Source organism: Epinephelus lanceolatus, chromosome 21, assembly GCF_041903045.1.
Source record: "Epinephelus lanceolatus isolate andai-2023 chromosome 21, ASM4190304v1, whole genome shotgun sequence".
In the NCBI taxonomy this organism is placed as follows: Eukaryota; Metazoa; Chordata; class Actinopteri; order Perciformes; family Serranidae; genus Epinephelus; species Epinephelus lanceolatus.
Window position 1 is genome coordinate 15,211,314 of NC_135754.1, and position 24,764 is coordinate 15,236,077.

Genomic DNA, 24,764 nt, shown 5'->3' on the forward strand with positions numbered 1-24,764 from the left:
AATCAACCAAACCTCGCTGATGCTGGCTCTGTGGAAACATTATCTAGTACTTTTAGTTTGTTCAGTTTCTGGCTCCATTGGCCCCTAAGGCTTACACTGTTTATTCAGTCACAGCCGCTGATAAATTCTGAGCTGAATACACTTTAGTAATGAGGCAAGCAAACAGGGCCTCCACAAGCATGCTCTGTTTGAGCAAAACAAACTGGATAAACAACATAATACTTCTTGTATTCCAGGACTAACCTGGAATTTGTTAAATACAACCAGATAAAATGGGATTTCAGACACAGATGAGAAGTTTTTAAATTTAATTTATTGGAATCGACAACATTTATGTTTGTATTTCACAGCTCAGGTCCAAGGACACAATCTGAAGCAGCTTCCAGAGAGGTTCGCAGCTGGAAAAGCACCAGCGCTGTTATGCAACTGGCTGTTTTTATCACATCATAGTCAGTGATCTTGTCATAGCCACAACTGGGAAAGCTGAATGCACTGTCACACAGTCCTGCGTGGCTGTGATGTCATGAACGGCAGGTGCTTTGAATCCATTTGGGTCAGAGGGAGAGAAAAAAAAGCCATTAAAATCCCTGACTCATCATAAAAGAGGAGGGAGGTGGGGAGATGAGTTAGAGGTGAAGAGGACCAGATCAGGAAGATTAGTCAGTTTTTCCATTCAGCCAAGGCTGGCTGTCTGGAAGAAAAACAAGTGCGGATGTCACACTGGGCCATGGTGACGGTGAGGTGGCCTTTGGCTGGTAGACGATGGGGTAGAAAGGCTGCGTTTGATCACCACTGTGTCATAAAAATCAGCACCAACTCAATATGTGTGTGTAAATAAACCTTTATCTCACAGCTCAAGGTCTGACTCAGTGACATGGGTGAGGAACAGGCAGGTTTGGGGCAGAGAGAATCGCCGGGACAGAGCGGTGCTGCTCTGCGTCGGCAGGGAAAGGGTGTATTGCTCAGAGTTTCTGACACACTGAAAATGGCAGTTCTTTTCCAAAGCTGAGAAGTCGTCTTCCCACTCCAAGCCTGCAGGCAAAACACACAATTAGTGACAACAAAGAGCCCAAAGCCCGCAGCATCAGGTTTAGGAGGACTTACAAACATTAAAGTTTGCTAACCCTGGTAGTGTCCCGCCCTAATCTTGTTACATTGTTAGCAGCTTTTCAGTTTGAAGTAGGTAGTGACATAAACACAAGAAGCATTTTCCATGTTGTGTTTTAGTGTCAAAGGTTATCTTATTGTTACTTAAGAAAAGCAGTTATATTTTCTGGGTATTAAAGCTGCACTCCTTACATTTTGAATAATCCCTGTTTCCCATCCTGTTCCACCAAGAAATAATATTGAAGGCAGATACTTACTTCAGAGCAATATACTGACAAAGTCAAAGTTATGCATATGGTATGATTCTGAAAATGGCATGCCAAAGTGAAAATACCCTCATTATGAATAAAATTCTCGCGTTGAAATTGTTGCTTTGAAATTACTATGAAGTATTTTTTCATAAATGATCAAAAGTAAAAATACTCAGTGCAGAGAAGTACTCCTTTTCAATGTTAAACTAGTATTGTTTCATTAGATTTTAATTACTGATAAATGAATGTCTAAGCAGCATTTTACTCCTACAGCTGGTTGAGATGGCGCTAACTGAAAGTAGAGCTGTAACGATCAGTTGATTAATCGACAGAAATTTAATTTGCAACTATTTCGATGATCTAATGATAATTTTTGTAATTTTTAAAACAAAATATCCAAACAGTTGCTCGTGTCATGCTTCTTAAATGTGAAAATTTGATGCTTGTCTTTGCCACATATGATAAACTAAATACCTTTTTATAATTTTTGGACTGTTAGTCGAACAAAACACACAATTTGAGGATGTGACCTTGGGCTCTGGGAAGTTACCAAGGGCAATTTTCAGTAGATTCTGACATTTTCTGTACAAAAAGATGAATCAATTAATTGAGAAAATAAAGAACGGATTAATTAACAATAAAAATTATAGTTAGTGGCAGCCTAATCGGAAGTATGCTATGTATACTGTTGGGTAGTTTGATATATATAACAATGCATCAGTGCATAACATGAGCTCATCATATTATGTAAAATCTTAAATGTTTTCCAAATACTTTACTCTCTTGTAGCGACTAAGTGGGATAAGATGGAAATACTTGAGTATAAGCCTACTTAAAGTTTTACTTCAAGCTACAGTCGGTAACTTTTAAGAAAATACCCTTTTGCCATATTTGCTGAAATTGTCCCTATATTCTGAAAGAAGCACATGAGACAAATAAACTGTGAAAAAAAATCACGTCCCTCCTCTTCCTGTTGTTTTTAATGACATTTGCCAAAATATACTGTAGCACACAAAAAACAACTATTTAGAGCAGAGGAGTCTCTAATGCAGGTGTCAGTCATGTCAATCACTGCTCATGAACTGCAGTCAACTGTCAAACTAGGCAGCGCTATTCAAATATGAATCAAGATCGTAACTGCATTACCTCTGTCTTGGCTCTCAAATCAGAAACATATTTTAGTGTGCTGTTTAGATGTAAATGAGAAAGTTTGCAACCCGGCCGCCATGTTGGAGACAGTCAAACGAAGCACCAAGCACCGCACACCAGCCAGACCAACTTTCTCATTTTACAGCTAAATAGTACACTAAAATATGTTTGAAACATTTGATGCGAGAAATTCATATCTGATCGGCACTGTATAATATGACCTTTTACTGCAGTTTTGCAAGCAGCGATCGACATGATTGACGGCAGCATTAGTGACTCCTGGGCTCTGATTGGTTGTTTTCGTTTACGTGCGGTAATGCCACTGAGGCATTTCGAGAGGGAAGAGAAATAATATTTTTTCATAGATCCTCTGTCTTACGTATTTCTTTCAAAATACAGTGACAATTTCAGCAAATATGACAAAAAGTTACTTTCATAATAGTTAGCTTTAAGTACATTACTTGAGTAAATGTACTCAGTTATTTCCCACCAGTGCAAAATGGTCAGCATACACAATATGGGATAAAATGTGCAAAATCATTAGTATCGTCCTTCAGAAAAGTACCACTGTCTTCTAATGTGACGTCTGGCAGAGATGTGGAGGCCTCGGTGTGCAGCTCCACGGTGGGACTCTCCTAAGAATAGTAACAGTGGACAGGCAGAGGAAGTGTCACAGCTTCGGTTTGGATTAAAGTGGTCAGTAAGTATTTAACCTTCATCTCCCCAAAACCCATCAAGCTACAGTTTAACAGACAACATGAGAACAGTACCTGATCAAACAGGTAGACCATGACTTCATTGTCAAAGGACACACTCTTCCTCTTTTTTACATTCACGTCCCTCCTGGATAGTATCCCTGGAGCGTCATAGATTTGACAGGATTTCAGACAACTTTTAAGGTTGTTCAAATTGTCTCTGATAACCAGTTCATGTTGATTCCCATTAGAGTTGTTGGTGTTGGGACTGAGGGCAGTGGAGTTTTTCAAATCACCTAACACGTTGTTATTATAACCAGAACCTCCTATAAATGTCCTGCAATCTTCTGTGTAGCCGATGTCACCAAAACGTTGCAGTGGTATATCCTCATCACAGAAAGTAATAAACCTATTGTGCTGGTTCACTGTAACAGTGTTCGGCTGGGTCGAAATGTTTAAATTAATTTTGATCAAACTGCAAATTTCCTGCATATTTAGAATAAGTCGCGTCCATGGGCCCTCCTGTGGGGTGTCTGAGAGAACAGAAGCTACAGAAATTAGCGCTGAATCACGTGCAGGCTCCTCTGGAAAACAGCACTGTCGAGGGGAGATGGAGGAGGGTGGTGGCCACGCTACCATTCCTGATCTGCTGTCAGTGGCGCTCCACAGCTGAGGGGCTGCACTTCCTCTTTGATCAAGGAAGCAGGTGATCGCCTGCAGCTCTTCGTCGGCCGGGATCATCTGGCCTGAAGATATCAACAGCTGGAGCTCTTCATTCCTGTGTGAATGATGCACAGTGAGTCTTGTGATGTATTAAACTCGGTTCTGCTCATCATCTTGTAATGAATGAGTAAAGGAAATTAAACTATTTTTTGGAGTAACAAATGATATTAGACTTTATTTTAGAACACTACCTGTTTATCACCAAAGAAGCAGACAGACACACTTAGTGTTCAGCTGGTGAACATAGTGGAGCGTTTAGCAGCTAAAGAACCACATATTTCCCTCTGGAGTTGGAGGAAACCAAAACTAGAGCTAAAAGAGAGTAAATAATGGACTGCTCTGTGGTGAGAAACACATATGATACATATGAGATTTAGGTCAGGTCCACATCTACGGGGGTATTTTTCAAAATGTAGCTTTTTCTATGTGTTTTTTCATCCACACGCAAACTACGTTTTAGGACACTGAGAGCGTGTCTTTGGAAAAACTAGACTGAAGATTTTTAGAAACTCAGTTTTCAGTGTTGATGTGTAAACAGGGGGAAAAATATTTTTTGGCTTGTGACAGCAGATTGTGACACCTTCTTCTAGGTGTCACAAATGAGGTGGTATTTCATATTTTATTCAAGTATGTGTTTTTATTTATTTAGTTACGACTGATTTTATGTGACTGTTGCCTTGTGTGTGTCAACCTTGTTGTCATTGTTGTTTGTTGCTGTTGTTTTTATTGCTACTGTGGTAGAATCAATTGCCCCTCGGGGACAAATAAAGATCTTGAATCTTGAATCTTGAATTTCCTGCCATACTAATATGGCAAAAATAGTTTCTGGTTCTAACCTTGTGACCCAAAACATATGACATGTTTACATGTACATGTACATGTACATGTACAGTTCCTCGCCCACTATATTAGGAACAGGAGGTAAGAATGTGCTACAGAGATCACTGCTACATCCCAGACTTTTGGTTTTAGCTTATTTTGAGGCTTCTGATTGGCCAACATCTTCTTCTTGCGGCTGTGGATCAGAGATAGAGCGGGTCGTCCACCAATTGAAAGATCAGCGGTTCGATCCCGGGCTCCTCCAGGCTGCATGTCGAAGTATCCTTGAGCAAGATACTGAATGGGTGAATGTGACTCGTAGTGTAAAAAGCGCTTTGAGTGGTCACTAGATGACTAGAAAGGCGCTATACAAATGCAGGTCCATTTACCATTCTTTGCATGGCTTTAGGGTTAAGGTTATACAGCCAGCTGTTGGTTGGGCATGCTCTTGACAACGCTTTATTTTTTTTCTCTGTTATTCAATATGGAAAGACCACATTGAATGCATGTGTAATAAGACAAAACAGAGAATTTATTTTCTTAGGCACCTGAGGTCCTACGAGGCAAGTAAACAAATTCTACTTTTGTTTTTTCACCTCTGCCATTATGAGTGTTCTTCAATACTGTAATACTACCTGGTATGGTTGCCTGTCTGTCGCTTTGAAATCGCAGCTGCTCAACCAATTGAACATCTGCTCAAAGATTGTTGGTCAACCACTTCTTAAACTGTATGATTCAACCTACCAAAATGGCATATTAAGGCTAGCAAAAAACATTGTATCAAATGCCAGTCATGTTCTAAAGAAGGGATATGCCCTGTTACCATCACACAGAAGATATGCTATACCAGAGTTGAAGAAAGTTAGACTTCAAAGATCTTTTGTCCACCAGTCAACTCTAAAGTTAAATCAAGATTCACACTTAAGGACAGAAGAGCATTAATGGAACCTCTTTTTGTTTTATGTTTGTTTTTTTGTTTGTTTGTGCAGACAGAATATTTTGAGAGCAATGGAGGAAACACCCCATTTCAAAAATACCCACGTACATGTGGACTATGCCTGACAATGGCTACATCAGCTGTTGTGATTAGCTTCATTGGCCTGTATAGCCAGCTTTGTTACCACTTACAGTTGGGAATTATGTAGTGACAGTTACACTGGAGGAGGGTTATCTGCCAATATAATAGTCATATCCCCCTGAGACCTGAACTTTTGTTTGGTATGCATTTTTAATTTTTCCTAGCTATGTGGGATCAATACCACCCAGTAAGTATAAATAAAAATCTTAACACAGATAAAATTGTCGACGATAATATAGTCCTAGTGTTCTCAAATGAGATGATAGTAAAGTCCCAATGTTTTCAAACTTGTACTTCCTATTTACCAGCATCTTAGTTTGTTACTGTTGCTAAAATTGGTCAAATTTGTTGCCATAGTAAGCTATAAACATTAATAATCATAAACAAACAAGTTTCAACCATAAAATGTGATCAGGTTTTGGACCTTGTCCACTTCTGTGTCGAGATTGGCTGCAGATGACTTGGCTGCCATTTTGTTTTTACAGGGTTTGGTGTATTGTACTCTTAGTACCACTAGATGACACAAAATAGTGTCCACGAATGAGGATAGCAGGTCTAAATTAATCAGAATGAAGTATGAGGATCAAGTTAACCCAAGATGTGATGTCCTCATATGAGGACACAGGGTCTCAGCAGGATATAAACCACAAGTTTAAAATGGCACCTGCAGAGGTGGTGATTGCCACTCGATGACATGCTATTTGCAAGTGGCATATATCAAAAGTAGTATAGTGTCTTACCATAGTTAATGGTGTTGGCATTAGTATGCCCAACACTAGTAGCTTGCATGTTAGATGGTGAGCATTGGCTGATGCTTTGACCTAAAATAATATGTAGGTTTCTTTCACACAAAATATAATTTCATTGTAGTCCTTCTCTATTTTTTATCTGCTGGATATTCTAAGAGGTCAGCTGCAGTGCACAGACAGCCCCTGAGTGTCCACTAACAACAGGATGTACTAAAACTGATTCGTCAGCCTTTGTCCGTTGGATGAAACGGTGCACGCACACACACAAATGCACGCATGCACACAAACACATACATTATTTGGCCACTCACTCCTGAGCCTGAATAAATATCGGGGCCCATTCATCCGCAGAGACAAAGACGCAATAGGAAACTTTCACCGCTCTGCAGTAACCAAGCAACCGCTGGATGAGTGACTCAGGAAAGGAAGAGAGGAGCTGACTCACAGCAGCTGTGACGTAAAGGATGTAAAAGGACACACTCACACACACTACTGTATGGTCTCACACACACATAAACACCCATGCACGCACACTCTTAAGCAGTAGGCCGTGAAGCCTGTAATCTGCCCTGTTTCAGGTAAATTAACACCTCATTGTGTAACAGGTGGAGGGGCTCAGGAGAGGGACAGATTATAATAACTTCCAAACAGGCAATACACAAACAGAGACCCACCACAAGAAGAGAGAAAGACACAAACACATTAAAAGTCCCCATCGATTTTCATGATAAAAACTAAAGTAATACCTTTTCTTGATTCTTTTGTCACTGCATCTCCTTTTAGAACGCCAATTTAAACCCTCCAATGAAATTACTAGCGTAGCTCCATCCCTGAAGTATTTTAACTCTGTAAAAAGAAAGAGAGGAACATGGTTATCAAACGGATATACATTGCTTCAAAATCTTGCTGCATCATGATGCTGCAGTATGTGTTGCAACACTCTTAATCTCTCCTCCACACATGACACCAGCATATTTCTTCTCCTACCTTGCATGCTGCCAGCCCCACTCATTCCCCCGGCTTTTGCTGCACGGCAGACGCCTCATGGAGGGCACTGAAAGGGACAAGCTACACATATGGACAGAGAGAGACAGGAGATAGAGGGATGCACAGAAAAAGAGAGGAAGGGAGGGGGGGATCAGGCGGGGTAGAGAGTGAGTGAATGAGGGGGGGAATGAAATAAGGGGAGCAGATCAGAGGAGTGAGGGATGGGGATGAAGAGGAAGGATGTGAGGACACAGAGAGAGGACAAAGAGCTCACATATACAGCACACTCCCTGGAGGCTGCTGGCCTGTCTGCAGCAGCACTGTGCAAGATGGGGATCAATAAGTTATCTGGTCTAATGTAACACAACTGCCTGAATGATGGAGGGTCACTGCAGGGAGGATGGGACAGTGACGTACATTGTTCTCAATAATTATATCACACGTAAATCACACCTCGTGCAAACATCAGATATATTAATGCAAGATCAAACATATAATTTGGTTTCAAGGTCATGAATTCACAATTAATCGAACCCTTATTTTCCCTAAATTTGTGCCTTTTCTGCATCAATTTATGGTGTCTTTAATTTTGTCAAAATAATTCCATTATTATTATGCATCATCATGCATCAGTCTAGGCCCATTTGCCAGGGCTTGTGTCTGTATGTCACATTTCAGGAGGTGTTGCTCCATAAAGAGCACAGCTTGACAAAGTCTGTGTTCACCAGACGAATACTGCATATAGGTAAAACAAAACTTTCGGGTTCTATGAATGTGTACTGCATTTGTGGGCTACACGTTTGGGGAAGCCCCTCAGTCTATTTTTTGGTGCATGATCTCACTGGATGCAACAGTGAAAATTGGCTCTCTCTAGAGGTTGATAGCAGAACAGCAGGCAGCTTTGGCTTATAGCACTGAGGGAAAGGAGGGAACTGCAGCAGAGCTCTTTTAAATTGTTCTTAAATTTAAATGAGGCTTTATAAATTTAGCTAATATATCTATAAAAGTATAAAATAATATTATAAAACTTGGCCTTGTATGTACACTTTTAACTATCACTGTTGCTGCTATTAATGCAACTATACCACTTTTTACTCATAGAAACAAAAATATTACAAGTGCTGGGAAAGCTACCTTGAAAGCATCTCTTTAAGCTACTAATTAGTCCACACTGGTAGAACCTGAACTACAGTTTGGTTAAAAGAAGCTACCCAGAAAAAATAATTTAAACTACTCTGTAGAAAAAAAATAAATAAATAAAAATAAAAAATGACAATGTACATGTGATACACAATATAACAAAATATAACACAAAAAAGTCACACGCCAGTAAAAACTGCCAATTAACTGAGTTTATTGTAATAAATGCAATCTGGAAATTTAAAAAAAAAAAAAAAAACTTTTTTTTTTTCTGAAATAACCCACTATTCATGGGAAAGTAAAAAGGAATGTTAACTTTGGTTTTGTCCACAGTTTTCATCAGTCAGACACCTCCCCTCCAGAAACTAGAGTCCAGGTGGAGGTACTACACCAAGCAGGATTAATCAGTTAGAAAGGTAACTCTTAAAATAGCACGCAACAACTTCTCTGAACATTTTTATTACATAGCAACAATCACTTCGTCTGACTAACTGATACGATAATATATTCAAGTTCAGTTTTACAAAGGCTGCCTGACTAATCGCCTGAGCATGCCTTTACTACGGTGGCCCCAAGGGTCAAAACGCAACATTTCCGAAAACACAACATTTTGCAAAATGTTGTGTTTTCGGAGTTTCGGTGTTTTAATGTTGTGTTTGTTGTGGAAATCTTGTGGGTTTTTTAAAAATGTTTTTGTGTTTTCTTAAATGTTGTTGTGTTGTCCAAAATGAGTTTTCTGAATGTTGCTTTGTTTTCTGAAATATTATTGTGTTTCCCAAAATGTTTCTGTGTTTTCCAGAATGTTGTTTTGATTTGTAAAATGTTGTGTTTTCTAAAATGTTTTTGTGTTTTCTGAAATGTTGTTTTGTTTTTCAAACGTTGTTGCATTTTCTGAAATGTTTTTGTGTTTCCCTGAAATGTTGTTGTGTTTTCCAAAATGTTCATCCATTTTCTAACCGCTTCATCCTCTTGAGGGTCGCGGGGGGGCTGGAGTCTATCCCAGCTGACATCGGGCGAGAGGCAGGGTACACCCTGGACAGGTCACCAGACTATTGCAGGGCTGACACATAGAGACAAACAACCATTCATGCTCACATTCACACCTACGGACAATTTAGAGTCATCAATTAACCTAGTCCCCAATCTGCATGTCTTTGGACTGTGGGAGGAAGCCGGAGTGCCCGGAGAGAACCCACGCTGACACGGGGAGAACATGCAAACTCCACACAGAAGGGCTCCCACACCCAGGATCGAACCAGCAACCCTCTTGCTGTGAGGCGACAGTGCTAACCACCACACCATCGTGCCGCCCTTTTCCAAAAATGTTGTGTTTACCAAAATGTTTTTGTGTTTTGTGAAATATTGTGTTGTCCAAAATGTTGTTGTGTGAAATGTTGTAGTATTTTGACCCTCAGGGCCTATGTACTTCACAGTGGTCAGGGTGAGGGGGGAAGGGGGTGGAGCTTGTCAAATGTGGTTCAACAGCAGTAGAGAAACAACAGTAAAACAAAACAAAACAAAACAAAACAAAAAATTCATCTTTTTCATTTATGGCCCAAAATTGTAGTTAACTACACATACAAAAAAAACGGCAAAAAGGTTTTTTTTATCTTTTTGAATCACTATGCAAATATGATTGTAATCAAACTACCAGCAAGCTACTGCAAAATGTAGTCCAACTACTGTGCTAGTTTAATTACATGCATTCACTCCCCTTCAACTCTGAAAATTACTGATGCTACTGCTCAGATGATGCCAGACTGCTGAAGTCTTTCTACCATTGCCCGGTAGAGAGCATACTGACATACTGCATCACAGTCTGGTATGGAAACTGATCGGCAGCTGACAGAGCGGCACTGCAGGGGATCATAACAACTGCACAGAGGATCATTGGTCTCCCACTGCCCCCCCTTGAGGACACCTACAGGTCTCGCTGCCACAGCAGAGCCTGCAGCATAACTAAGGACAGCACCCACCCCTTTCATGAACTGTTTGCAATATTGCCATCTGGAAGACGCTACAGAGCCTTAAAGACCCGTACTTCCAGATTCAGAACAGCTTCTATTCTATTCCATTCATTACTACTGTTGTACTATTACAAGGCCACTACTATTACTACAATCACTACTGCTACTGTACTTACTCCTGTACTTCTGCTGAGATCAGTTGAACTGTTAAGTTCATCATCATCATCATCATCATCATCATTGTGATCATTATCATGTAACTTCCACACAGCTACATTTATTACGAAGTTGCTGCTGGTATAGTCATCCCCCTGGCAACAAAATCACTGATGCTGGAGTTCTGCTTCACACACTCAGACAGCATCAGGATGTTGTTTCCAGGAGGCAACAACATCACCATTCAGTCCACCTCTGGTTCCCAAGAGAGGGGAAATAAAAGAGCAAAGAAGATGGCAAAATAGATGGTAAAGAAGACATAGAGATTGACAGATGGTGTTCTCTACTCTGATTTTGTTTTCTGCTACCTTTACACCTCTCCCTTGAGCTGTCCTCAGAGGCATCATGTCCCCCAGCAACCTGCACCCACGGGCCCATATCAGGTCAGCCGGAGCGCTCTGCCTACTTACAGTACAGTGTTGCAATGTAGTCAACTCTTTTTTCACTGCACTTAGCAGGACATGTGAGGATGTGATACAGCCGCGAAGCTGAAAGCCTTCTCACAGGAGCAAAATGGAAGCTTGTTCCGGGACATTCTATTTTCACATTGGAGTTATGATTGATGTGCTGTGTCTGGAGATGTTCATAATCTGATATCTCGACAACTTCTGCATCCAAATGTCAGATGAATGAGTGATACCTCTTTGGTTTCAGGCCCTCTGACCGACTGGGTGAAAGGTGAGGAAGCCTAATAGTTGTATTATATTATCTGATGTAGTTAATTTAAGCAGGAGAAAGCATCATTTCCCTACTGAGCTACTCTGCTCATTTAGCCAGAGGTGTGGTAGCCAACTCTCTAATCATGCCTACAGTCTCAATTCCACAATTCCCTGTAATACACAGGGAAACCTGACCTCACGGGCATCAGCAGGTGAACAAGAATAAAGAATGTGTTTGTTGTAGTACAGGGGGTGAGAACAAGCCTGAGCACCAGGGTATCACTTCAGCTTGAATTTTTTAATAATTGGCTTGGTCCCGCTATATCTTACTGCTCCGATTGAGCTGTAACGTGTACAGCACATGCCAGGAGAACTGTAGAGCTATCCTTTTACACTGTGGGCGCAGAATCATCATATCCAGCCGGCAGCAGACGGCGAATGACACCAAACAATCCGTGAGAGGAGGGTAATTGGAGAGCATTGGGCTTATTCTACACCATGCCCGAGGCCTGAAGAGGAACACATGGAGCTGTCCAATGGATTGAGGCCCCCGCAAAGCACTGTGGGTAATATGGGAAAGCTAAACATCCAGTAAGAACGCCGGTAGTGCTGTTTGCAGCCTTTATTTGGACACAGAGGGGTCTTACGGCTGGAGAGGAGAGGAGAGGGGCCGGGAGGGAGTGAAACATGACACTAAAATAACAACATATAGAGTGGTAAACATGTCACTGATGTGTACATATTTGTTCAGGGTGCGTGTCTTCAACGGTAATTAAACTGAAATGCCCTCCTCAGTGAGGATGTAAAGGAAGCCGGGGCACATTTTAAATGATAAAGGCCAGGGTGCAGCTTTGCATCTGGTTGTCAGCTGAATGTCTTATTTGTTGCAGATCAGCACTTGCTGTGCTGCACAGCGGTGAGCCCTCTCCCTTTCTGGGGAGAAAAGACTTTTCTCTTTGGCGGGAGATTATAGGGTCTTAAAAGTGTTTGCTGACAGAGTGTCTTTAATATGATGACATAAACGTGTAATCCATCTCAGATCGCCGACTGGAGTATTTATGAGCCTCTGTTGACAGCAGTACACCTGCTCTTCCTCAGTCCAGACCTGGGAACCCTGCCCGCCTGAACTAGCACCGCTGCTGCCAAGGGCACTGCCAAATTGGGAGAAGTGTGAGTGTGTGTAAGTGAAAAAGAGGAGGGGGGAGTGTGTGTTTGTATGAAAAGGTGTAGAGAGACAGAGACAGGACGGGGAGGGGAGAGAGTTGTGTGAGGAGGGTGGTTTGGATGGGTGGGGGTGTATTTATTTATCTCCTGACGTTATAAGAGGATGGATTATTGAGTCATTTATTACTCCATCATTCATCAGATAGAATACATTTCACGAGAGAGGGAGAAACATATCTTGTTTACATAAAGTGTGTCTGACTTGGCAGGTAATCACCCTGCTGAAAGACAAGAATTACAGGAGCAGTCTGCAGAATTTAGGAGGACATACTGGCGGAAATGGAATATAGTATTCTTAACTATGTTTTCATTCGTGTAGAATCACCTGAAATCTTTTTTTTTTTCACTTTTCATTATCTTAGACCATATCTACAGACAGGGCAGGTCGTCCTCCATGGAGTTTGCATGTCATTTCTACAGTAGCCCAGAACTGACAAACCAAACACTGGACCATTTTTACATAGGGTCATTTGCGTTTTCATGTCAGCCTCTGTAATTCTACTACACTCTTGGCACATGGGAGAAGTTTCAGTTGGTTCCAATCTGCAACCTCACCACTAGATGTCACTAAATCCTACACACCAAACCAGTGATACTCAACTTTTGGCCTGCAAGTCAAATCTTGCCCGTGATAGGATGTCGGATGCTCCCCAACCATTTTCTAATTCATGAATGAAACTAAACCGATTCACACTGAATTTTATTTATTTATTCGACTGATAGCAGAGAAGCAGATACACCGCACACAAGACGGCTGAATTGCTTCTTCTTTTAATTTAGTCTTCACTTGAAATGTTACAAACAACACGTTTTACCCATTGCTTCATCAGGTTTGTTGTGACATACACTGAATCCAATCAGCAGCAGGGTGATCATGTGCTGAGTGAACTCCATATATGGTTCTGTACACATGCCCACCACCTGAGAATACCCCGTGTCATGCAAACAACCAGACACATTGCATTACATACACCCCACAAGTGAAGCCTAAAGTCAAGTGAAGACTAAATTAAAAGAAGAAGCAATTCAGCTCTCTTGTTTGCGGTGTATCTGCTTATTTGCTATTACAGTAGTTTGATTCTTCCTGCCATCAATGAGTTTATTTATTTATTCTTTTATTTATTTATGTAGTTTGTAAGTTGCCAGACTACATAGAAAATAATCAAAATAGAGCTTGTTTACAGACTGTTTCAAAATAAATGGGTCCCTCTATGTTTCCTGTTGACCAGCTGTTTTGCAATGTGTGTGAGTGACACCAGTTTACAGGAAGTAAACATATCCAAGCTGTTGCCTTGAAATGTAATTCCAGTAAAATGCTCTATCAACAAAGGGTCAGAGGAGGATCCCTGCAGCCTGTAAGACAAGTCAGATCTAAGCCCCGAATGTCCTCAAGTCCTAGAAACACATCTGGATACACCTGACCTCGACTGGATTTGAGTGGGAACAGCCATTGACAGAAGGTTACGTGCTTTTATTTACTTTCCAAGGGAACGTCACTGCTTTCACACTGCAGCCATTAATAGACAACAATAACTTGCAGGATACAGAATATGTACAATTTAAAGCTCACATTTGCATGGATTTTTTTTTGTTTCAGCCGTGACTTTTTGAGTGCCAAGTGTTCCAGTGTTGTGCAGAATGCAAAGGATAAAACATTTTGTTGAAAAATAAACACATTCTGAGATTTCATATTCAGAACCTTGAAAATGTAACTCAAATGTAAGGGTGTCTCTGTGTGAGGTGTTAACATTCTTTTTTATATATAAATGTAATGATGTAAAAGTCTAAATTATTTATAGGATTATAGGATATAGGAGCGTCACAAATGGAGAGCAAACACACAAAAGGATTTGTGAACATGATAACTAAGAGCAGAAATGTTATTTTCCAGGTCACAGTAAATGTTATTGCAGTGTTCAACCACTAGACGGCAGTAGAGTGCAGCTGTTATAGTCTCAGTGTGGGGAATAGGGTTGCGGATTTGAAAAGCAGAGACACAAACTGAACCTTGTTAGGACAAATAAAGCCATAGCAATGCAAAATCAAATTATAAATTATTTAATTTTCCCTTTGCATTTTTTGCTTTGACGTGTTCAATGTCTTTGCTCTCACCTGCCCTTGCTGAACAAGCATCAAAGAGCAAGAAAGACAGCAGCTTTTAACACTTAGCCATCACATCAGCCTGACACTAAAACCACTGGTGAAAGGCCTGTGCCTGTCTGTCACTTCATGTGGGCCCATATCTGCTCCTGCGCTTTAAAAGGTTGAGCAACGACTGCAACTGTGTACGTATGTAAACACTTACCTCATCTCATCCTGAAATCAAACCACAGCTAAGGGAGCAGCTAAGCAGGGCGAAATGATATTTCAGCCATAACATAAAGTTAACGCACACACACACACACAATGTCAGGAGGGGAAAAAAGACGGCGGAAAGGTGTTGAAAAGCGGGGCTCTGACCTCTGACTTGACACACTCACATAGGCACACCCGACTCCTGTGAGCGCCCACAGGCCGAGACAGCTGTGGGACTTCTCGACTGGTTTAAAGCGTTTATGGAGAAGCTGAGCTTGAGCGCTCGTTGACAGAGCTCTCATTTACACACACACAGCCCCGATCAGATAAGAGCAGATCTGTTTCAGTGGCTAATCTTAAATGTGATGAGGTTTACAGAGGCCTGTGGCAGTGGAATATACATAAATATCTTTATTTGGGAATCAGGCGCTGCCCTGGGGTATATCACACTACCTCACACTATAGGAACAGGAAACTGGACACTGTGCTTTCATGTTGAAGCCTTACTTTAATATGGACACTTGTTTGGGTCATCCCTATGTTCCCAGGGTCCTAAGTTCCTAAGGGCTTGGCGTTGTGTTTTCAGAGATTGGTAAGGGCTACCTCCAAAGTTCTAATTGCAAAAAAAAAAAAAACAAAGGAAGATGGACACTTCAAATGCATTTCATTCAGACACAGTGGGGATATAAATGGCTTGAGCAAATATGCCTGTAAATATGACTGCATAGGTCTCAAAGAGAGTAACATCAGTGGGCTGTAGGTGGGTGATTTCAACATAGTGGAGGACAAAATACATTAAACATTTGAACAAGCGAAAAAACATGACTGAGGACATGAACCCTTCAACAGATCTCCTTACTGTGTCATATGAGGAGGATACTGAGCTGACGAACATAGGACCCTAGGAACATCGATAGGCTCCTGACTTGTTTAGGGCTTGTCATGTGGAGAGAAGGCTGTTTAGAAGTAATATAGCGTCAGCGTCTATCTTTCTGCGTCCTGTACATGCAGCTTTCCGAGGACACCTATAAATCGAAACCAAGCCTCTCTCCCTGACACCACTATCCCCGCTCCCTCCTCTCTTCAGAGTCACCCGAGGGAGTCCCCAACTTCACCTTCCCAAACTCGTCAACCCCTCTTACCCCAGCACAGATCCTATCGCTTGCATCCTAAGCTGGCTGGTATTCACCAGGCCCCGATCCAGTTGCACAGCAGCAAACACATTTAAATCAAAAATGCATTGAGTCAGGATTCCCCCTTAGTTACGGCTCAAACAGATAAAAAACAGAGTGGCCAGGACGCAGAAGAGAGAAACGGCTCCACTTCTGTGAATTTCACAGAAGCTAAACACGGTCAATGCCAGCTCAATGCTGCAAGCAGATGTTTTATATGTTAAAGGAAAAGTTTAGAGAAATGTTCTTATTTGCTGGATTCATACCACTCTCGTGTCTGTATGAATATGAAGCTACTAGCTGGCTAATGTAGCTTAGCATTAATGCTAGAAATGGGGAAACTAGCAGGCAGGAGTGTGCCATACTAGTGCCCCAGGAATGAGTCCTAAAACTAAAACAAGAAATAAGTTCCCTTGTGTCAAAGTCAGCGGTTAGATGGTTAGATGCCTGAAATAAGTTCTGTGGTTACACAAGCTTAAGAGACTTTTATGTATTGTTCTACAACAAAAAATACTAAAGTAAATACCCTGTTCTGCTTTTTACATCTGGAAACTCCCTCCTACAATGGGCTTGAGATGCGCCCTCACTGAGGACTTGGCTCAGATTCTGGAGTTACTTCTTATCCTGAAGCTGCTTTAAGGAATCTGATCCTGTTTGATTTGGCGGTGGGAACACGAAAGTAAATACCCTACTCGTGAATTTTGAAGCTTTTATGCTTTTTTTAAACAAGTGGCTAAATGAAACCACAGAATGCCATTACAATGAACACAGCTTTATAGCTACACTGTGGGAGCGACACTAAGACATTCAACTGTAGTGTAGTTTGTTTATTGCCGCCAGCCTTCAGAAAAACATCATCCCTGGAGCAGTCTATTTCTAGGCGAGCACCAGTTGTCAAACAACCAGAAAGAAATTGCCTGGAACATAACCCAATGTCAAACGAAAAATTGTTGTGTTTTTCACTTTGGTTTTTCTATGAAATAAACAAAGCTGGCTAAAACAAGCTACCTGTTGTCCCCTGTTTGCAGGGCTGTTTCAAGACACTCTGGGGGCCCTAGGCAAGAGGCACCTTGGAGGCCCCCCAAGATACCAGTGAAAGTACGATACCCGTGAAAGTATCACGGTTCTGAGTAGTATCACGATACCACAGCAAAAATTAGGCAGATGTGCCTTTTGTCATTTATAAAAAGATAAATCACTTTTCTATAATACATCAATGAATTCAATGGATCAATCAATGGAATAAATTACTTATTGACTTATTCATACTTCAAAAACAGCATCAATAAGTGATTAACATAGGGGGGATCAAAATAAAATAAATAAATAAAATAAAAATCAACCAGCCACCCGTCTCCCCCTGACAAGTAAAGAACAGTCCCTTCATAAGTAAAGAACAGTCCCTAAAATGCAGTGAGGTTTGTGGGCCGTTACCTGCCACAAAGAGAGAAATGTGAACGGCTCGTTTCTCCTCTGACACATCACACCTGTGTGCCGCCACAGCTCGGCTGTTCAGGTATTTCTGGGCAGTCATGAAATCAACAAAGAGGAAATTATTGGACCTGGAGCAGGACTTCCCCATCACCGGTAAGCCTTATCTTACGGCGTATTTGACAGGAATACGGTGTCTGTGACCCACGTTCAACCCACAACTGGCAGGATTCGCCTTTCGTTTCTGCTGCTGGTTCAAATCTGTACTTGCATAGCGTGCTGAATGATTTGTTTGGCTCGTGCAAGAGGGTGAGTGTCCATGCGCCGTTGTGCATGGACACTGACCGTCTTGCGATTGGACTTTGAACTTATCCCACAGTAGTGGTACCGTGGGGTACTGTAGTACTACGGTACTCCAACAATGCTAGCGCGGGTGGCAACCAATCATGCGGGACATGGTCTCAATTTGCGTGACACGTGAAAAGAGACAGAAATGCTGTGTAGTCCTGCACAGTGTGGGACGTCTGGTCACCCTACTTAGCCACTTGCAAGCAGCAGCTAGTAGGGGACCCCATTAGGGGGGATTCCAACATGTTGTTGTTGTTGTTGCAGTGGGGTTCCATCATATTGTCATTGATATGGACCAATGTCAGCCGTCTCTGGGGGCCCCCTTCCAGCTCGGGGCCCTAGGCAATTGCCTAGTTTGCCTGTCGGGTTGCGATGGCCCTGCCTGTTTGTAATCTTTGTGCTAAGATAAGATAGCTGGTTGCTAGCATGAATATTAAAAAAAAAGACCTGGATACAGCATTAGAGGTATAGGACCTTGCTCCTTCCTATGGAAGTTGTTCGGTGGTGCATGAAGCCAAAAATGTAACTGTCATGTATGAAATTACCCGAATGATTGGAGCAACTTCTGCATCATTGGGCTTATTAAACGGGCGCACTAGAGACTTCTGCTGGTCAAGCTGAATACTTCCACCTTAGCAATTCACTGACTTGAGTGGGATAAAATGATTTCTCTACTACACTTTCAAAATGTTTTTGGGATGAATGGATCAAATCCTAATAGCAAAACAAGTCATTTGCAGTTGTGATGCTCAAAAACATTTATTTAACACTTACCTACACTTATTTACAGATGTCTTTCCCAATGTAAGCCTATAGGAAAATTTCTTTTAGGATCCATTGACATCATGTGACAGACTCAGGAGTTGTAATTCCACTGTTTGGCCACTATGAAAATTGGCTTCAAAGCGCAATGCACCTCCTGGAGGCCTGGTTGCCATCTGTACCTTTAGAGTTTGCTAATATACAGAAATATGAGATTGGATTTAATTATTTCATCCTTCACTTTGAGCAAGGAAACAAAAAAGTGTCTCTCTTTTTAGATTAAATGTTGTTCTCTGATACTTATGCAAGCTAAAATATGACTTCTGTTTTTGGTCAATCAAGAGGCTATTCAAACTCACTTGGTACTGAACCTCTTTTACCTTAATAATGAGAACATTTCAGATCATACCTAAATTGGAGACAGATTGGTTGGTAGCCTGAAGTCATTTTGAAATATCTGGATGCCATGTTCCCATTGGCCATTTTAAAGTGACCACATTCAACTGTCAATCAACATTAGTCCTCAAAGAGTTACTCTTTTACTTTTACATGTAGTTTATCATGGAGCATTATCATACTTTTGGATGTATTTTTGGATGGGCCCGTTTACAGGCTGTACAGATACAAACTCACATGCATCCAGGCTTGAGTGATTGATGTCAAAACAGAGAGTAAAGAAGAGATTAACATGCGCACACAGACACAGACACCTCGAATGCCTCAGATAACTGCACAGATTGAGATTGGTGCCAAAGCAGTGGCGTGAGATGAAACTGTTAGTGAGAGTGGAGGGTGGAGCTTAAAGCACAGGTGGAGGGGGGCGTCTTGGCTGAATTTGAGAGCGTCACTGGCATGCCCACATCACAGCTGGTCAGATAGAAATAGAAGAGGCAGTAACTGAGCCCAGGAAAAAAGAGGAGCGACCACTTTCTACTGTGTGGATGAACAGGTCTGTCTGAGAAGTCAGACGCCTCAGGCATTACAGAGGGACTTAGAGATTTAGTTAAGCATGCAGCAGGACATTAAGTTGAACCTGATAACAATATCATCCATCTGAATTAAAATGGCTTTCAACATAAATAGCTTCGACTGAAGGCCTTAAACACAGACGTCTGAAATCTGAAATGTTATCCAAAGCATCTCTTATAGCCTATTTATTCTTTCTAAACATAGGAAGGTTAAAGGTCACTATGAATATCAAGGAAAAGGCTACTTTTTTCACTTAAAGGAGCTATGTGTAAGAAATCTAAAGCAAATAGTCATAAAATCCTCCTAATATGTGAGACTAAGGAATAATGTTCATATAACATACTGATCTCACCGACAACAATAGTACGGCCAGAATATTCGCATTAAAAAAAATTTTTTACAGTCCGCAAATCATGTTTATGCTTTGAATTTGTGTTTTGGCCTGTTGCGCCACCCACTGCCGTCTACCAGTCACACAGTCAGTAGAGTCTCAGCATCAGTTACAGTTACAACTGAGCTACAGCAGCACGGCAAGCAGCATTACGCCAGGGCCACACCGGGCACGGAAGCGCTGCGAATAGCCTCGAAGCGAAGCCAGTTTCCTTTCGGCGCCCATGTTAACAGAGCTCCGCGGCCGGCCCTGCAGTGATCGTTTCAGGGGCGGGTCTATTTTCTGCGTGAGCCACAAGCGAAATGTGTCAAACTGGGCAGGAAGTCACACAAAGGAACAACAACAGCATCCGGTCAATTTTCAGAATAAAACAAATTTCAAAATAAAACACCCCGTTTGACAAATGCAATGTATATATGTGTGTGTGTTTATATACATATTAGTCAGTGGTATCTAAACAGAGCGCAAGAGAGATGAACACGAACACACACACCCACAAATGCGCACACACACACACACACACACACACACAAGAAAGAGAGAGAGAGAGAGAGAGAGAGAGAGAGAGAGAGAGTGGGCCGGCTATAGGGGGTGGGGGTTGGGCCACACACACGCAAACAGAGAGAGATACCCATGATGGAAAAACAGCCCCAAATGTGACAGAGACAACAGCTGGGAGCAGAAGCGCTTGTCGACCGGCGTGGAGAAATGCGCGTCTGATGTGAATGGGCTCGAGCGAGAATTTTGGTGCGCTGCGCTTCGCATCACTTCGCAGCACTTCGTTGGCAGTGTGGCCCAAATCTTAGCAGTGTCCCGGTACATAGCATTAGCAGCCGGCTCCTCCTCAGCTGTATCCCGGCAGCAGCATTAGCAGTGTCCCGGTACATAGCATTAGCAGCCGGCTCCTCCTCAGCTGTATCCCGGCAGCAGCATTAGCAGTGTCCCGGTACATAGCATTAGCAGCCGGCTCCTCATGAGCTGTATCCCGGCAGCAGCATTAGCAGTGTCCCGGTACATAGCATTAGCAGTCTCCTCAGCTGTATCCCGGCAGCAGCGTTAGCAGCAGAGAAGCTGGACTTGCTCGAACGGTCCGCTGGAAAACCAAAGATCAAGGACGCGGTGACGCAGCCCTGCCACGGCAGCCACCCGTGGGCAAACAAATCAGTCTCCAGTGTGTCGCTGTCAAGCAACCTCAAATCTGTAGGGGAGGGGGGGCAGACACGATTCACGGCAGTATTTTGAATTTGAGTGCAGTAACCGTTTTGGCCACATTCTTACATACAGCGCCTTTAAAATGTCTCAAAAATCTTGATTTATTGATGTTAAGACCTTTTCTGTTACACAAATATATATGAAGGTTATAAACAGAAAAGCAAACCTGTGAGGTTAAACAATAACAACTACAACAACATTTCCCATCTTCATATTTCTCCTGTTTTTCTTCTCACCAAGGTATTTGCAGTATTTGCAAAATAAACTTAACAGCTTATGATTTAACTTTTTGGGCTTTGCAAACATTTATTCTAGCGTGCATAAATGGTGACATTTGACTAGTCACGTATATGAATGTAAAATGCAGGCTATTTAAATGATCATGTAAGAATCCAAAGCTTAAAGGAATTCTTCACCCACAAAATGACCATTTGTATATTAATTGTCATGCTACGTTACTTTGAATTCATGAAGAGAACTTTGTTTGTCTAGCACGTATAATCCAAGTCTCATTTATCCAGTTGTATGCTCAGTACTTTCCACACACATGCATTTTTGCCAAAATCTTTGTATTTAAAACTGAACTGGAATAAAAATGTATTTATGCTCTCTTCAAAGAGTCCAATACTAAGGGTTTTTTTAAGCTAAAATGCAAGTGTTTGGGAAGTACAGAGCATACCACTGGATGAATGAGACTTGGATTATACTGCATGAGTTGTGGGAGAGTTTGTTAAAGGATGTTTTGATATTGTTTTGCTGTTGTTAGTTGTTGTATGGTGTGGTCCCCAATCAGTGAATAAATAAATAAATGTATTCACCATTTCCCATCAAGGCTTTCAAGAAAAATTAAGTATCCTTCAAGAATTCAAGGCAACATGGAACGACTAAGTAACATGGAACGACTAAGATTTATAAATGGACATTCTGTGGGTAAAGTGTTCCTTTAACACTGGTTGACTTCATGATTAAAAAAAAACCCTATATGTTTCCTTTGGGTGGAGATCCTCAGCCACAGAGGCTAAAGTGCCCCAGTTTAACAAAAAATGACACAGATATTATTTAGAGCAAATTTTAGAATTAAACCACTTCAGAAGTACTCATAAAAAAATAGTAAATGGTAAATGGGGTGCACTTATGTGACACTTTTTAGCCTGAAATGGACAAATTCCCTCACAGTGTCTCCTATTTATACACACTCAATGGGAGCAATTTGTAGTTCTGTGATTACTTAATAATATTGACTGAGGCGACAGAGGTAAAAGCGCAATGTAAGCCAAATCTTATTTAAGAAATCCCCCAAAAAGCCAGTATGTGTGAGTGCATCTATGATACATCCTGTCAAGGTGTCCTTGAGCGACACTGAATGAATGTCTACCAGCTCACTTACTAATAAGATGAGCTTTTTAACTATATATCATAGACATGCAGACTTGTACAAACTAATTCAGTTCAAGACAAGAATAAAATACTGTCTTGTTCTTTAGTCTGTGTAAAATGCAACTTACCATCTGTTTGTGTTTGTACTTACCTCTGCTAGATTCCATGCTCTGCGCTCATTGTCCCATCGCTCAGAATTCCCCAACACAAGTGGGAGGCATGGAAAAGTCCCTGCATGATCTTAATATGTACACGAAATATATTTATATTCCTCAAATTAAGCCCCGTAGCACATAAGGCTGCTCCTTGTCTGCCTTGCTCCCCAGATACAAAAAGGTTTTCTACCAAGGAGGGTTACAGCTACCTGCCTTTCAAGAAAATAACCAACGCAACAAACTCCCCCAAATCACTACGTGCACAGGACCATCACCCCTGTCCCCATCCATCTCTCTCTGTGTCTGTCTCTTCCTTTCTCTACCATCCCCCTCTTCCTCCTCTCATCCACCACTCCATCACTCAGGAAGCCTGGTCTTCCTGAAAACAAGCATGGGAGCATGGAAAGGGACAAGGCTGAGGGGGGCAGGTACGTGAGGGGGAGGCAGAGGATGTTTTTGTCATTCCTCTGCCCCTCTGGTCGCTGCAGGCCTCACTGAGTCCATCCTGAGGAAGCAACGTTCGCGTCACTCTTGCCAGGCCTTGGGCCCACACGTGCTGCCTGTTGCGGCCGGTATGACGCAGTAGCTACAGCGCTCTGGTAGCCCCTCACACATGGGAGCTATAAAGACATGTGCGGATTAAAACTGTGGAAAACTTGCTTTTCACATCATAACGGCACAAGCAAGCAGGAAAAGTCCACACAAAGTCACATCGAGTGCATTTCAGTTCCATTAAAGGGGTCAAATGTGGTGTAGAGAGAAACCATGAGGAGGCTTTGTGTTTTGTCTGAACAAAAGTCTAGAACTTTGCCAGCAAACCACACTCCATTTCCTGTCACAAACTGCCAGGCCACCTGCAAATGTGGGAATTCCTTATCAGGTGTTTTCCAGTGACTCCCATTGACGGATTTATAGGAAATCTAAAAATGCATGTCTGCTTCTAGGTGCTGTATTTGTATTTTAACAAAACATGGCTCAGCCTCAACATGGCCATCAAGCATATCCTGTCATCATCGGGTAGCATTTGGTATGTCCACTGTTGTTGGTTTAATTGGTTTAACTGTGTGTGTTCTGCAGGAGGAGACATGACTTCAACCCTAAATGCAGCTGAAAAATGGACACAAAATTCATTGATCAGTTCTACACATTTAATTCAACACAAAATAATGTTAATTCAATCAAAAGATCCTATTTTAGCCACATGAGGTTTTAATTTGACCAGCAGGCCCGCCGTCAGAGAGGGTCAAAGGGTACAGGGTCAAGGTCAAATGGGGGGCCCATGAGCAGATCCATGCTAACCCTAGTACAACAATTTACCACCTGACTTAAATCACTGACAATACAAGCTATATGTATTTACATGATAAATAAATGCATTTTAAAGTGCCATCTGATACTACTCTGATACTAAAAGGTTATAACTGAAAAAGTGAGAGTTAACAGCCATATAGTCTTCACACTATCTCAGTTCTGCACACAATCTGACCAATATTTAATCAAAGCAACCCTCACGATTAAATTAATAGGCCTAAATGAAAAAAAAGTTCACTCCTGACATGATGTCATGATTGAATACCTTGCAGTAATTTCCTCTAATCATTTATTGGAGGGTATTTTTTGGCCCAGGACACACGTGACTACCTCTGCTTTTCAAAATAAGAAAACAAGGTCTTAACAGTAGATACAAGTGCATGTGGAAATATGATGAATTGTTGTCAGGACATATAAAAATGTATAGGGACGTTTTCTATGCTTAGTTCAGCAAGATAATCCTCACATATCAACACCTTTTTCATGATTATTGAAGCCTAAATGCATCACCAGAAGTAAAAGGCTAATGTTAGGCTATAAACAAACTACACTATGGTCACATGACCTAACGTCACCG

The 24,764-nt window shown here is 41.6% G+C and overlaps 1 protein-coding gene across 2 annotated transcripts; it reads right to left on the reverse strand.

The window, feature by feature from the left end:
* Positions 1-291: 291 nt before the first annotated feature.
* Positions 292-23,189, reverse strand: LOC117246790 (uncharacterized). 2 transcript variants are annotated; one of them, XM_033610764.2, is made up of 6 exons: positions 22,873-23,189; positions 7,559-7,639; positions 7,318-7,417; positions 3,278-3,980; positions 3,073-3,142; positions 292-1,032 (listed from the first exon to the last, which is right to left on the reverse strand). In XM_033610764.2, the coding sequence occupies exons 2-6, from the start codon at positions 7,581-7,583 to the stop codon at positions 848-850; spliced, it is 1,083 nt and encodes a 360-aa protein (XP_033466655.1). In that variant the 5' UTR covers positions 7,584-7,639; positions 22,873-23,189; the 3' UTR covers positions 292-847. The 2 variants fall into 2 exon arrangements, with proteins under 2 accessions (XP_033466655.1, XP_078019838.1); XM_078163712.1 differs by lacking the exon at positions 22,873-23,189 and having other exon boundaries at positions 7,559-10,967.
* Positions 23,190-24,764: the final 1,575 nt, after the last annotated feature.

What these genes read in the sequence shown, in the direction of transcription:
- LOC117246790 (XM_033610764.2), bottom strand. Translation starts at nt 7,583, where the DNA reads ATGAGTGGGGCTGGCAGCATGCAAG. An exon ending in TGGGGCTGGCAGCATGCAAG is followed by an intron (nt 7,418 to 7,558) that starts GTAGGAGAAGAA and finishes TTCTTTTTACAG; the next exon opens with AGTTAAAATACTTCAGGGAT. An exon ending in TGGTCTACCTGTTTGATCAG is followed by an intron (nt 3,143 to 3,277) that starts GTACTGTTCTCA and finishes TACTATTCTTAG; the next exon opens with GAGAGTCCCACCGTGGAGCT.